Source organism: Delphinus delphis, chromosome 1 (genome assembly GCF_949987515.2).
Source record: "Delphinus delphis chromosome 1, mDelDel1.2, whole genome shotgun sequence".
NCBI classification, from domain to species: domain Eukaryota; kingdom Metazoa; phylum Chordata; class Mammalia; order Artiodactyla; family Delphinidae; genus Delphinus; species Delphinus delphis.
Window position 1 is genome coordinate 44178320 of NC_082683.1, and position 13441 is coordinate 44191760.

At 40.3% G+C, this 13441-nt stretch overlaps 1 protein-coding gene across 1 annotated transcript; it reads right to left on the reverse strand.

Annotated features, from left to right (window-relative positions):
* Nucleotides 1–1193: 1193 nt before the first annotated feature.
* MAGOH (mago homolog, exon junction complex subunit) lies at nt 1194–11164 on the reverse strand. Its single transcript, XM_060005229.1, has 5 exons — nt 10991–11164; nt 8147–8205; nt 6843–6953; nt 2612–2694; nt 1194–1475 (listed from the first exon to the last, which is right to left on the reverse strand). The coding sequence occupies exons 1-5, from the start codon at nt 11076–11078 to the stop codon at nt 1376–1378; spliced, it is 441 nt and encodes a 146-aa protein (XP_059861212.1). The 5' UTR covers nt 11079–11164; the 3' UTR covers nt 1194–1375.
* Nucleotides 11165–13441: the final 2277 nt, after the last annotated feature.

Below are 13441 nucleotides of genomic sequence, written 5' to 3' on the forward strand. Positions count from 1 at the left end.
GACACTCCCTTTCAGCTGGCTCTTCTCTGAGTTCCTGGTTTATTTCCTGTCATACATTTACTGAACCTGTGCTCTTGTGCAGGGCACAGCTGAGACCATACAGAAGCTGTGAGCATTATAAGGAACAGCCTGTTTGAGGCTTTTACAGCTTCCTGAGGTCTAGTTTCTTTAAAATTTGGAGTGACTCTTTTCGGATGTCTACTTTGCCACGAATTTACCTGATTGCCAGGTACCCTTCTGTAGCAGAGGGTGCACTATAGCCAGGAAGCCTGACATCTCAGGTCCCAGATCTGCACCTAAGTTGCTGCCCTGTAATCTTTGAAGGAGGCAGAGTGTGTGTGTGTGTTGTGGAGGAACACTTGCCTAGGAGTCACCAGACTTGGGACCTGTCCCAAGTTGGCCTGTCTTGAGGGATGTTGAGCTCACCCTAATCACCTCCCCTCAGTCAAATGAGATTTATCAGGACCTAGTTCCTTTCAGCGCCCACTGTCTGTTCAGTCAGCAATTTGCCTCATTAAGGAAGCCATGCAATTTAGCAGCAAGAAAAAGTTCCTACAGATTTACCTGCTGAAAAAAATCCCCACACTATCTACAACAACTAGGTTGCTTCTTAATGGCCGCTGGTATTCTGATTTTAAAATGAATTATTGGAAAAATTTTTGAGACCAGGCATTTTATCCCTTATAATGTATTAAACCAAATATTTCCCCCCATACTGAAGTAGCTTCAGATATATCTATAAAGGTGATTTTAAAACCCCCAACCTCAGTTATTAAGCTGGATGAAAACAACAAAACCCAAAATACCAACCACAATACTATTTCACATCTAAAAAATTAACAATACTTCATTAATACCAAATATTATGTTCAAATTTCCTTAATGATGTCAATTTTACATTTCCTGAATCATGATCCAAATAGGGTTCAAATGTTGTATTGATTGTGTGTCTCTCAAATCTCCTTTTATAGGTTCTCACTCCATCTCCATTTATTTTATGTTTGCAGCTTATTTTTTGAAGAAATCAGATCCCTTGTCCTGGAGTTTCCCAGGACAAGGATATTGATTGGATTTCCACTGTATTTATTAGCATGTTTCTCTATTCTTTTACTTCCTGTAAACTGGTAGATATATGTATAGAGTTGATTAGATTTTTGGCAATACTTCACATAGCATGTTAGTGTTAAAAAGTAATTGAGAAGAGTGCACATGTTCGGGTCTTTATAATAAAAATTGCATTTTGTTACGTATTTATTAAAGACAATCATTTCTAGTTTATAAAAAAAAATCCTGCCCTGATATACACAAAAATGTCTTGATAATGGTAATTAAAAGCAGCACTCCCACCCCCCTTGTGTCCACACAAATATTCAATCTAGATTGGCTTGATCTTGAAGTGTAATCCAATAAGACTGAAGACCAAACACTTCAGGTCCTGGACAAGATAATAAAATACTCGTAAGCCTTCTGGATCCCTATAATGCAAGAAGAAAAAAATGTTTAAAAAGCTGAGAAAACTCAGCAAAAAAATACCATTTACTAACCCAGATTATTTATGTACCAGGATATTCCTCATAGAGGTATTTACAGAATTAAAACTTTGAAAACAACCCAGTGTCCAAAAAGAAAAAGCCTATGTACTATATATTAAAATGTAATATTATGAGGTAATTTAAAATGTTAAGGTTTCTTCTTAATGAGGAAATGCTTATATTAAGTGGGAAAAAATCATGATTAAAGTAACAGACTGTTGATCTCAATTACATTTTTTGTGCTTTAAAAGACTATATATATTTTTTAAAGCACAGGAAAAAGACAAGAAATACTTTAAGATTAATGGTTACCTAATTGATAAGTTTACGGGCTATTTTCACCTTTCTACTTTTCTGTATTTCCTATATTTTCAACAATGAGCATGTATTACTTTCAGAATTAGGAAAACTTATTTTTGAAGTAGTACTAAGCAGGACCAAGAGGCTGAAGATTACTACAGCATAACTGGGTAAGAACAAGACTGTTCACAGGAAGACAGTTATGCCTAACATGTACTAAAGGTGAGCCATATCTAACCCCAAATCCTCAAAGCACAAGAGCCAAAGAGGTTGCCAAATTCTAAGGATTCTTTGTGGCATGTAGATTCATGTCTCAACTTTATATTTTACCTTACTGACAAAATGAATTTTTAAACTTATATTCTGAATAATTTCAAGTTTCACTAAAGTCAGGCTTTAAGATGTGCTATCGGAATAGCCAACATGGAGGAAGGTGTTCAGACTCATTGATTCTACAGTTTATTTCCAGCACTTGTTTTTTTGTGTTTCATTTCTGTTCTGGCCAGATTCTTACCCACTTTGGCTGCTCTTATGGCATTACTCTGTGTGTGTTACTGAGAAGCTCTTATTAGCAATGATTGACTAAAACACCAAAAGCAAAAGGAGCAAGCCCTTGAAAATATATAATTTGGAGTCTCTCTATTGAGGGGGACAAAGCTGACCAATTCTGTCTTACATTTGTACCAGATCTTCCCATAATGGTCCCAATTTGGTTAAGGGTTTCATATCAGCCTGCTCTAAAACAGACACATCTGGATATAAGGATCATGGATACTTACTTGGATTGATTGACATCAATAAGGGAACCAATTTTTGACGTTGTGAAAGAAATATGTTCATCTCCAATGACAATTTCAAGCTCCTAGAAACATGAAATGTCAGTTTGAATTGGATTTTTCATCAGTCACACAGAAGAAGGGTTCATCATCTGCCAAATCACATAAACTATAATACAGTTGGCCACATTCCCAAGACCAGTTCAATCTGAGCCCTAAACTGTACTGGGCACTGGAAACAAAGAGATAAATAATTGGTATGAGATAAATACTGGTTTAGCCCTTGAGTAGCTTATACTCTTAGAGGAAGTTGTGTGTGTGAGGCTCCACCATTTAGAAGAATTTACATCATGCTTTGTATAGGAGTTTTCATTGTTAACAGTGTGGAGTAACATGTATAAATCTGTTTCACGAATACCAAGGATCTAACTTTTCTGGGCAACATGGGACAAGCAAAAGAATTCCAGACCCTGAGCAGATCCCAGCTTTGTCACTTACTAGCTGTATGCCCTTGGGTCTGAATTTCTGAAGAGTGAAACAAGTACTATAATCTTAAAAAAAAAAATCTATTGGGTGGGGAATTGGAGGGCAGTGCCTATGGGACAGATCAGCAAAACCAAACAAACATCTCTGTCCTTGTGGAACTTACAATCTATTTTTTAAAAATTTATTATTTATTTAATTTTTGGGGGGCTGAATTGGGTCTTAGTCGCAGCATGTAGGATCTTCATTGAGGCATGCAGGATCTGCTGCTGCAGCGCTCGAGCTCTTCCTTCGTTGAGGCACGTGGGCTTCTCTCTAATAGTGGCTTTAGCTGCCCCGCAGCATGTGGGATCTTAGTTTCCCTGACCAGGGATTGAACCCGCATCCCCTGCACTGGAAGGAGGATTCTTTACCACTGGACCACCAGGGAAGTCCCAAACTTACAATCTATTGAGCTCTACTTCTTAACACTCAGATTTGAAAATGTTAATATTTTATCATATCTGTGTCAGATTTCTTTTTTAAGAAATATTAGCGTTTAGACCCACCTCCCACTCTGTTCTCCTTCCTGCCTCCCCAGAAGTTGGGGTGTATTCTTTCCAATCATGATTTTATATTAGGTAGTATATTTTTAAAATTTTACATAAATGATCGTACTATATCTTTTTGCTTTTTTCATTCAACAAGGGTTTTTGTTAATTTGTTTTTTATTGAGTTAACATTGTTTTTTTGTTGCTGCTGTTGTTTTTGGCCACACCATGCAGCTTGTGGGATCTTAGTTCTCTGACCAGGGATTGAACCTGGGCCCACGGCAGTGAAAGCAACAAGTCCTAACCACTGGACCACCAGAGAATTCCCATATTGGGTTAAAATTGGTTTAAAAGTTTCATGTGTACAATATTATATTTCTACTTCTGTAAATACTAGTGTGCCCACCACCCAGAATTTAGTTTCCATCTGTTACCATACAGTTGATTCCCTTTACCCATTTTGCAACACCCCCTCCCCACCTCCCCCAGCCCCTTCCCTCTGGTAACCACTACTCTGATTTCTCTATCTATGTGGTTTTGTTTGGCTTGTTCATTTATTTTGTTTTTTGTTTTCAACAAAGTTTTTGTAGGTAGATCAAGTCCATTAGTTTTAAATGCTTTAGAATATTCACTTCCCTATTGAAGCAGACTTAAGTTTCCAATTTTTGTTTCTATAAACCATGTGGCAAAGATATCCTTCTATGCATCTTGTGTATATACGTGAAAATCTCTCTAGGAAATTCCTAGAAGGTAAACATATTTTCAGCTCTGCTAGACACTAACAAATCGTTCCCTAAATGGTTGTAGCAATGTTGTTTCCACCAGTATATATGAATCCCCCTTTTCTTTCTCATATCCTTTTTAAAACTTGGTGCCTTTTTTTTTTTTTTTGACCGTTCTAATAGGTCTGACATGGTATTTCACTGTTGTCCTCATTTTCACTTTTCAAATAAAACTGTAAATGTTTTCATAAATTTATTGCCCACTTGTTTTTCCAGTTCTGTAATTGTCTATTCATAACCCTTACACATTCTGCCACTAGTTTACCTTTTTATTATTAATTTGTAGTTCTTTATATATTCTGGATTGAAATGCTTTGCCAGTTATGTTTTGCAAATACCTTCCTCTAACCTGTGGCTTATCTTTCTATTTTATCTTGATATCTTTAGATAAAAAGAAGTTTTAAATTTAAAGAAGTCAAATTTACTAATCTTTTCCCTTGAGCAGTTTAAAAAACTTCTCTACCAGGAAATAATAAGACAGTCTATATTTTATGTTTTAAAATTTTGCTTTATTTCTATAAATCGTCTAATTAAAAAATACTCTGTAAATATATTGCCAATCAACTTGGTATACTTTGTTAAACAGTCCATCCTTTTTCTATTAATTTGAAAGCTCAACTCTGTCATATACTGTTCCAAGTTCCCGTATACTCATGGGTTAATGTTTCTGGGTTCTCTATTCTGTCCCATTGGTTTAGTGGTCAATTCCTGAGGCAGTGTCACCATACAAATGACTATAGTTTTATAAGAAATCTTCAAAATTATCTTGGCTACTCTTGCCCCTTTGATCTTCCATGAATTAGAGGCTCCATCAGGTTTTAGGAAAAATTGTGTTGTGATTTTGATCTGAATTGGAATGAATTTATAAATTATTTTGGTGAAAATCAATATAATATTGAGTCTTCCCATCCATAAAAATGATACATCTTTTTATGTCCTTCTGTAAAGCCCTTTCCCATAAGTTTTATATATCTTGTTAAATTCACTCCCAAGTTCTGTATAGCTTTTGTTGCTGTTATGAATGGGATTTTGTTTTTAATTACACTATCCAGTAGGTTGTTGCTGGTATATAGGAGTATGCCTTGCCTACTTCACAGGACTATTGTGAATGTTGAATGAGCTAATGGAGCTGAAAATTTTATCAATCCTAAAGCAAAATACGTATATATAGTATTACTAAGATCTCATGAACGTTAATTAAAAAGTTAACTTGAGTAAGTACTGAGGATGAGATTTTTTTCACTCTTCCTCAAGAGTTGGCCCATCATTCTGAGGTTAATTAGAATAAGCTTATACGAGTTTTCGTATTAATTTAATAAATATAATTATTATTGAGCTTTTACTATACACTGGCACTATTTCAGTCACTAGAGATATAGCAGTGGAAAAAAATAGGTAAAGTCCTTGTACTGAAGGAGTATGCATGTGTATGTGTACGTCTGTTGCAGTGGAGGAGGAAGAGGGATGCATAAGGAAAATCAAACAAGGCAATTTCAGACAATGATAAATGCTATGAAGACAAAAACCAGATTTTTTTTTAAGTGGTGGGGAAAGGCATTTTAGATTGGATGGACAGGCAAGACATCAATCACTGAAGAAGTGACATGTGAAGACCTCAATAATAAAGACAGTCTTGGATAGAATGTTCCGGGCAGCATGTTGGAAATGCAAAGGTCCTAAACTAAGAACCACCTAGGTGTATCTGAGTAACAGAAATAAGACTGGTGAGGTCTGAACACAGTGTGAGATGGTGAGAACAGTAGAAGGTAAGGTGGGAGTTTGGACTTTATTTTAAATGCAGTGGGAAGCCACTGGAGAGTTTAAAATTAGTGGAATAAACCAATTTACATTTTTAAAGATTACTCTGGCTTCAGGAAGGAAAAAATGGGCTGTACAGGACAAAAGAAGAAACAACGAAATCAATTAGAAGTCTGGATTAGGAAAGCAGTATTAAAGTGGAAAGAAAACCTTTCCTATTAACTCAGTCAAATATGACAGTGGCTTTTATTTTTTAATTGCCACAATGTTTTCAGAATAAATATCTAAGCCATGAATTTAAACAGATATACTTAGTTGCCTGCATGATTTTCCATTAGATTGTTGAAATAACTATGTTTTATTTATCTCTGTATCCTCACAACGTTTTGTCCATAGTCGTTACTCAGTAAGTAATATGGGCAGCAAGTACTCTGAGAAGCAAGGGAGGGATCACAAGAGGAAATTAAGGGCTGGGCTCCAGGTGGGGAGCAGCACCACCTGCTCTCCCCGATCCTCTGTGTGGGATTAGTGCTTTCTTAGACCAACGTGCTGGGAATCTGCTCTGTGTAGGGCTCCATATCGCACACCCATACATGAGTATATTCAGTGTCACATGCAGAGCAGTAAACCTCATCTTATTTGTAAGATTTCTGCACGGTGGATAGTTGCCGAAACACCCACCTGCCGGCCCACTCGGTCAGGAGGAGGCCACAGAGCATCATCCTCTTTGGTAATTTCACTGTCATCAATTATTCTCTTCAGTTCCTCCATCACACTTCTATGTACATAAGCCTGAAAGCAAGTTAAAAAACAGAATTTAAACTGTATCGCTAAGCAGCATTCTGACTCAGATAGTGATGAAAAATAAAAGACTACTCATGAAAACTTACTTCTGGCACCTCTGTAAGTGGGAAGACATTCCGGCTTGACCTCAGCATGCCAAGAGGACGGCAGGGTCAGAAGTGCCCAATGACTACACCTCAGTCCCCCAACTAGTTGCTTCTATTTCTTGGTACATCCTGTTCATGTGGACCTACTCCTTGCCTACCTAAAAAACTCACACTTGAGCCCCAAACAAAAGATCTGTGAGTAACTCTGGTTAATTTTAACTAAATGACATGCTTCTGAAGAGCAGAGATATGTCTTTTACATTTCACATATTAGTCCACATTAAAAAAAACTGTGAGGATGCTGACATGTGTGGGTAAGCATAATACTGATTGCTAATTAAATACAATAGCATGAGAATATACTGACTGTTAAGACATTTTCAAATGTGACAAAGTGGTTAAAAGAATAACTTTGATGAAACCTTAATGGTGTGGTAGAAATCATGCCAAAATGGAGCACACTGACTCGACAAAGGCAGGCATAGGTCTGAATTCCTGCTCAATCTCTTACTAGGAGGTCTAACTTTGTACAAGCCCCATAATTAATATCTGGGCCTTCACTGTCTTATCTTTAAAGGGTATATAATACCACCCATCACAGAGACTTACAGTAAGGGTTAAAATAAGCTCACAGATGTAATACCTAGTGTCATGCCTGGCATCTAACATGCATTCAGTGATGTTAACTGCTTTCCCATGCTCCCTTTCCCCCATTCAAATGCAAATTAAAAGAGCTCTATTGAGTGCTAGGTACCAGGGAATATATCAAACACTAAGTTAGTGGGGGGGTGGGTTTTCTGTTTTTGCAGATTAAGCAACTGAAACTTATCAAGTTCAACCAGGAAGTGTGCCCAAGGTCACAAGGTTAGTAAGTAGCAGATTCAGGGTTCAAACCAAGATTTGCAAGACTTCAATGATTACCCCTTACCGATTCAGCATTGTTAAAGAAAATATAAACTAAAAGAAGATTTGAGAAAAACTTTAGAAGCTATCTACAGATATGTCTATACTTCCCTATTCTTTATCTTTCAATGCTACTCACAGAAAGAACAAAAACAGGACAAAAGGCTAAACGGCTCTCAGAGGATTCATTACCTCTTTTCTGATCATGACATCATTTTTGTAATTGCTGTTGTTGGCGTATCTCAATTTCCCTGTGAGGGGCAAAAAACAAATTCAATATTTAATAAAAACATATAAATAAAGCCTGCCTTATCAGTAAACAAAGGATGTTGCCGCCATCAAGCCACCAGCCACACCACTCCCAGCTCCCTCCCCACGGGTGCACCCTAAGGGGATTCAGGATGGGGGAAACAGGATACTGGCCCTAGATAGTTAAGGTGCATATCAAAGGAATGATCTCAAGCAGCCAAGCAAGAACCTCTACATAGGAAAGTGCTAACTTCTTTAACTTGAGCTGTCTGGTATTTCTTTAATTAATAGTTAATTGTAATATTTTGATGTTCTGACTACCTGTTTTTTTTTTGTCTTTGGGTTTTGTTTTGTTTTTTTTGCACAAACTCCTATATATCCTGGCTCATCCCTTACCTCTTCGGAACAGTCCCCCAAAGCTATCTGAGAGCCTGTCTCCCAGGCTTAAGTCCTCAGTATTTCTGCCGAATAAAACATAATTCTCAATCTTTAGGTTGTGTTTTTTTTTTTTTTTTTTTTCAGTCGACACTATTAAATAGCCTCCTAGCCAAAAATACAGCTGACAATGAATTACAATTCTTGCAAAAGCCAGCTCAGGTGTGAGAAAAGAACAGGCTTTTGTGACTGGCAAATCATGTCTCTGCAGGTTAATGTCCTCAGCTGAAAATAGGAGTAATTGATAACTCACCTGCACCCAGGGCCTTCTAAGGCTCAAGAGTGGTGAAAATTTCTGAAAACTGTAAAACACTTTTTACATATATTAACATGTGGCTGTGAAAAACTCCCATCTATCCTTATGATGGAAAAGCTGTGGATTTATTATTGAGCATATTTGGTATACAAGGCCCTTTGTGCATATGTGCATCTAACAGGCTAATTTGGGTATATAGGGTGGATATGAAGGAGAAGATAAAAGGAAATAGAGGAGATAATTATTTCCCTATAGAAGGCACACTAAAAAGAGCCAAATTAATTGATGCCTCACTGCACTGTCTCTCTGCCTCAAGTCTCTCTCCTTTCAGGTCATTCTCCATACAGTGGATAAAGTGATATAGTAACAGATGGCTCTGACTAGGTTACTCTAACACTCTGATACTGACAATGGCTTCCCACTGCCTTCTTGATAAAATCCAAATTCCTTAACGTGGCTTACTGTTAAGCTGAGCCCCTTTCCAGCCTCACTCCTATAATAGTCCTCTCTCACAGAGCTGGAGTTAATCAAACTACAGTTGACCCTTAAACAACGTGGGGGTTAGGGGCGCCCACCCTCTACACAGTCGAAAATCCGAGTATAACTTAAGAGTCAGCCAGCCCTCTGCATCTGCGGTTCCTTGGTATCTACGGTTCCTTACCCGAGATTCAACCAACTGTGGATCATGTAGTACCATAGTATTTACTCTGTAAAAAAATTTGCATATAAGGGGACCCATGCAGTTCAAACCTTTGTTGTTCCAGGGTCAACTGTCTTGGTTTCTGCCTGAAACATCCTATGCACTTTTTGGGGTTTCAGCCTCCTTGCTGTTAATGCTGTCCAAAATGCCTTCCTGACTCATCTGCCTAACCAACTCCTACACATTCCTAAAGACTCACACCCACCTTCCCCGTGTCATTTTATACAGGAAGCCTTCTTTGACCCTTCAGGATAGGTTAGGTGCCTTCTTTCTGCTCCTAGAATCTTCTGTTTCTTTCTACCACAACACCCAATACACTGTCTTGCTATTGTTAACAAAACTTTCTCTACAATTGGGGCTTGTCAGTTCATCTTTGTGCCCCCATTTACTGGAAGTTTTCTGTCATCTTTGACTCCTTTTCCGTCACCATACTGGCCACGCCCCAAATCTTATCAATTGGCAGTCCTTTTGGTTCTGCCTCCAACAGTATCCTAAATCCTTCCCTCTACTTTTACTATCACTCTAGTCCCAACCAACATCCTTTTTGTCTTAACAACTGTAACCGTCTCCCATTAAGTAGTTGCCATTCTTGCCCGTTCTGCACCTAATAGTTACAATACTTTTTCAAGAACAGATTACATCTCTGCTTGAAACTTTCCAATTGCTTCCTGCTGCACTTAGAAAAAAATCTAAACTCTACCATGAACTATAAAGACTACATGGTGTGGCCCCTGCATACTTATCCGACATCATCTCCTACTATCCTCCCCAGAGTTCAGTACTCTTCAGCCACACTGGGCACCTGAAACATGCCTAGCTCATCTCTGCCCTACGGCCTTGACACTTGTTTCTCTCTCTGCCTAGAATGCTCTTCTTCCTGAGCTTCACAAGGCTGGCTCCTTCTTGGCAATGAGATCTCAGTTCAAACATCTGCTCTTCAGAGAGTTTTGCAATGGCCACCCTTTCTAAAAGCGGCCCACCAGCAATTATTTCATCATTTTGTTTTATTTTCTGACCACTCATCACTATCTGGAAATTTTTTTTTTTTTTTTTACTATCTCCCAGCACGAGGATACAAGTTCCATGAAAGAGAAAGCCTGTCCATCGTTCACTCCTGCACCCCAGAATGTGGAACAGAACCTGGCACAAGATAGGCGCTCAAGTAATGTTTGTTGAATGAAGCATTATGGTCAAAAACGTCACTAAACAGAAGTCCCTACACACATACAGAAAGAACCAGTGGGGAGGACATAGGATCGTTCCCTCCAAATCAGCGCCTCACAGCCATCTGTCCCTTCCTCCTCCAGTTCCTCGTACATTCCGGACCCCCGGCCTCCCCACTAGCCCGCCCCCAGGCCTAGTCCTCGCTCCCGGGGAGCGGGGAGGCTTCTCTCACCGTCCGGCCGGAACTCAAACTCCAGGAATTCGTGGCCGAATTTGCCCTTGTGACCCACATAGTAACGCAGATAGAAATCACTCTCCATAGCTGGCAAAAGGCAACCAAGACCAAACTTTAAATTGCAATCCTCACCGCCGCCGTACGCGCCCGACACTGACGTTTACGGCGGCGCGCGGAAGTGACGTCAGGCAACGGCACGGCCTGTAGCGGAGAGACCCCCTCCCTAAGCCGTCCACCCGGAGGTGGGACAAGGCGCCTGCGCCCCTCCCGTCCGAATGAAGCTGCATTTCCCCGGAGGCGGGGTCTGTGCAGCCCTGCCGGCTCAGCCCGAGGCGTGAAGGGCCTGAGGCTGGTCGACCTGCCTTCTCCTGGGCTTGAGGCCGGAAGCCGTCCGTGGACTTCTGGGCCCCGCGGCGCGGGGCGGGGGTCTGGAGGTCGCGTTGCCTGACCTCGGGCTTAACACCCGGAATCCTGCGTCCCCCCAGGCTCCACCTCCATTTGGGACACCCGACTGTGTGGGTCGGAAAAGGCCCTTCACCGTCTCTGGACCTAGGTCGTCTCATCAGTAAAATAGGGTTAAAGGGAGACCTCAAGGGAGAACGCAGCGTACCACGGTGAATGCGTCTAACGTACGCTCCGACTGAACTCTGCCTGTTTAAGGATCATTTCTAGAAATCCTTCTCAGCCACGCTTTCCCTGAATCCGCAGTGGAGCTTTTCATTTCCCTGCAGCTAACTCGGCCGCACTTATCCCGCATTTTATCTCTTTCTACCTTTTATTTCTTCCTTTCCCTTTCTACCTCACGGGTCTCTAGATGAGGTGCCGTGAATAGGACTTAAGTTGAATATTTGATCTCCCACTCCCCAGCACAGCTTACCCAGCAGTGATTCTCGGCCCGGCCTGCGCAATCGGATCGCCTTGGAGCACCTAAAAAAATACTGGTGCTTGGGCCCTACCCCAAACCAATTCAACCAAAATCTCCTACAGTGGACCTGTGTGTCGGTATCGTTGTTTTGTTTTGTTTTGCAGAGCTCTCCAATTGAGTCAGGATTGAGAATTACTGCTCAAGAGGCTCTTGTCTTTTCAGGCCAAAGTGGTTGACCTCTGTGAAGGCTTTCTGGCTATGGAAAAATTTTCCTCCTTGCTTAGGCCAAGGGCAACAAAACTCCTAATTAGTAGAAGCCTGCTATAGTTCATCTAAGTTCCAGCCAGAGGGGAAAATGGAGTTGGATCTAGAGACAATGCCGAAATGGCATCATTCTTGGCGCCTGTAACTACACTATTCTGTATTTGGGCTAGTGGTCTCTTCTCATTCCCAGTCTTGCCATTACTACTTTTCTCCCAGAAAAAGAATTGGTAGCAGAGTGTAGAGTGGGTGTGATGGGGGGAAAAAGTCACTGGAGATTTGTATTAAAATAATCCCTTGTGTGACAGTGATTCACTGTGACCAAAGGTGAACTGATTGAATTTTTTGGACCTCAGGTTTCTTATCTTTAAAATGAGCATAATAATGTTATACATCTGGCAGAACTGTTGCAAGGATAAGAAACAATGTCTTGGAAATTGAAAAATACTTTGTAAACTGTAAATTACTATAAGGCATCTTATTAAAAAAAAAAGTGGATGTGGGTGACAACAAGGGACTTGTATAAAAAAGAGAAGGGATCCACCGTGTATTAGGCACCTAATAAATGTCAACCCCTAGGCTGAGTCTGTTTACAAGTGCTTGTTCTTCGAATCCTCATGACAATCTTGAGGTGGTAGTTGGAGTTAAGTATTTAGAGACATTGGGTAATTACCACAAGGTTATTTTCCAAGAGTGAAATTATAAAAAATTATAATGTAATTGATGAATCTGGGCATCTGCAGATATGGCAAATATCAAAAATGCTGAGAAAATTTAAAGGACACCCAACTTGGGCTTCCCTGGTGGCGCCGATGCAGGGGACACGGGTTCGTGCCCCGGTCCGGGAAGATCCCACATGCCACGGAGCGGCTGGGCCCATGAGCCATGGCCGCTGAGCCTGCGCGTCTGGAGCCTGCGCTCCGCAACGGGAGAGGCCGCAACGATGAGAGGCCCGGGTACCGCAAAAAAAAAAAAAAAAAAAAAAAAAAAAAGGACACCCGACTCCAATCAGGCTATAAGGTGATTTCAGGTTTGGGGGTATGAGGCCACATAGTATAGCTGAAAAAGCATGGTCTATGTGTCTGATGTGCCTGAAGTCAGCATAATTTAATGAGCATCTACTATGTGTCATGTGCTGGGAATACAGTGGTGAACAAGATATACCTTTATAGAGCTTACAGAGGAGGCAATCAAGGAACATACAAGCAATTATAATGTAGGGATAAAATTTACAAATAGGGGAAGCACAGAATACTATGGAAGCACATGGAGTGGCTCCTAATCCAGTCTAGGGGGTCTAAGGGGAGTCTTCCTGAAGAAAA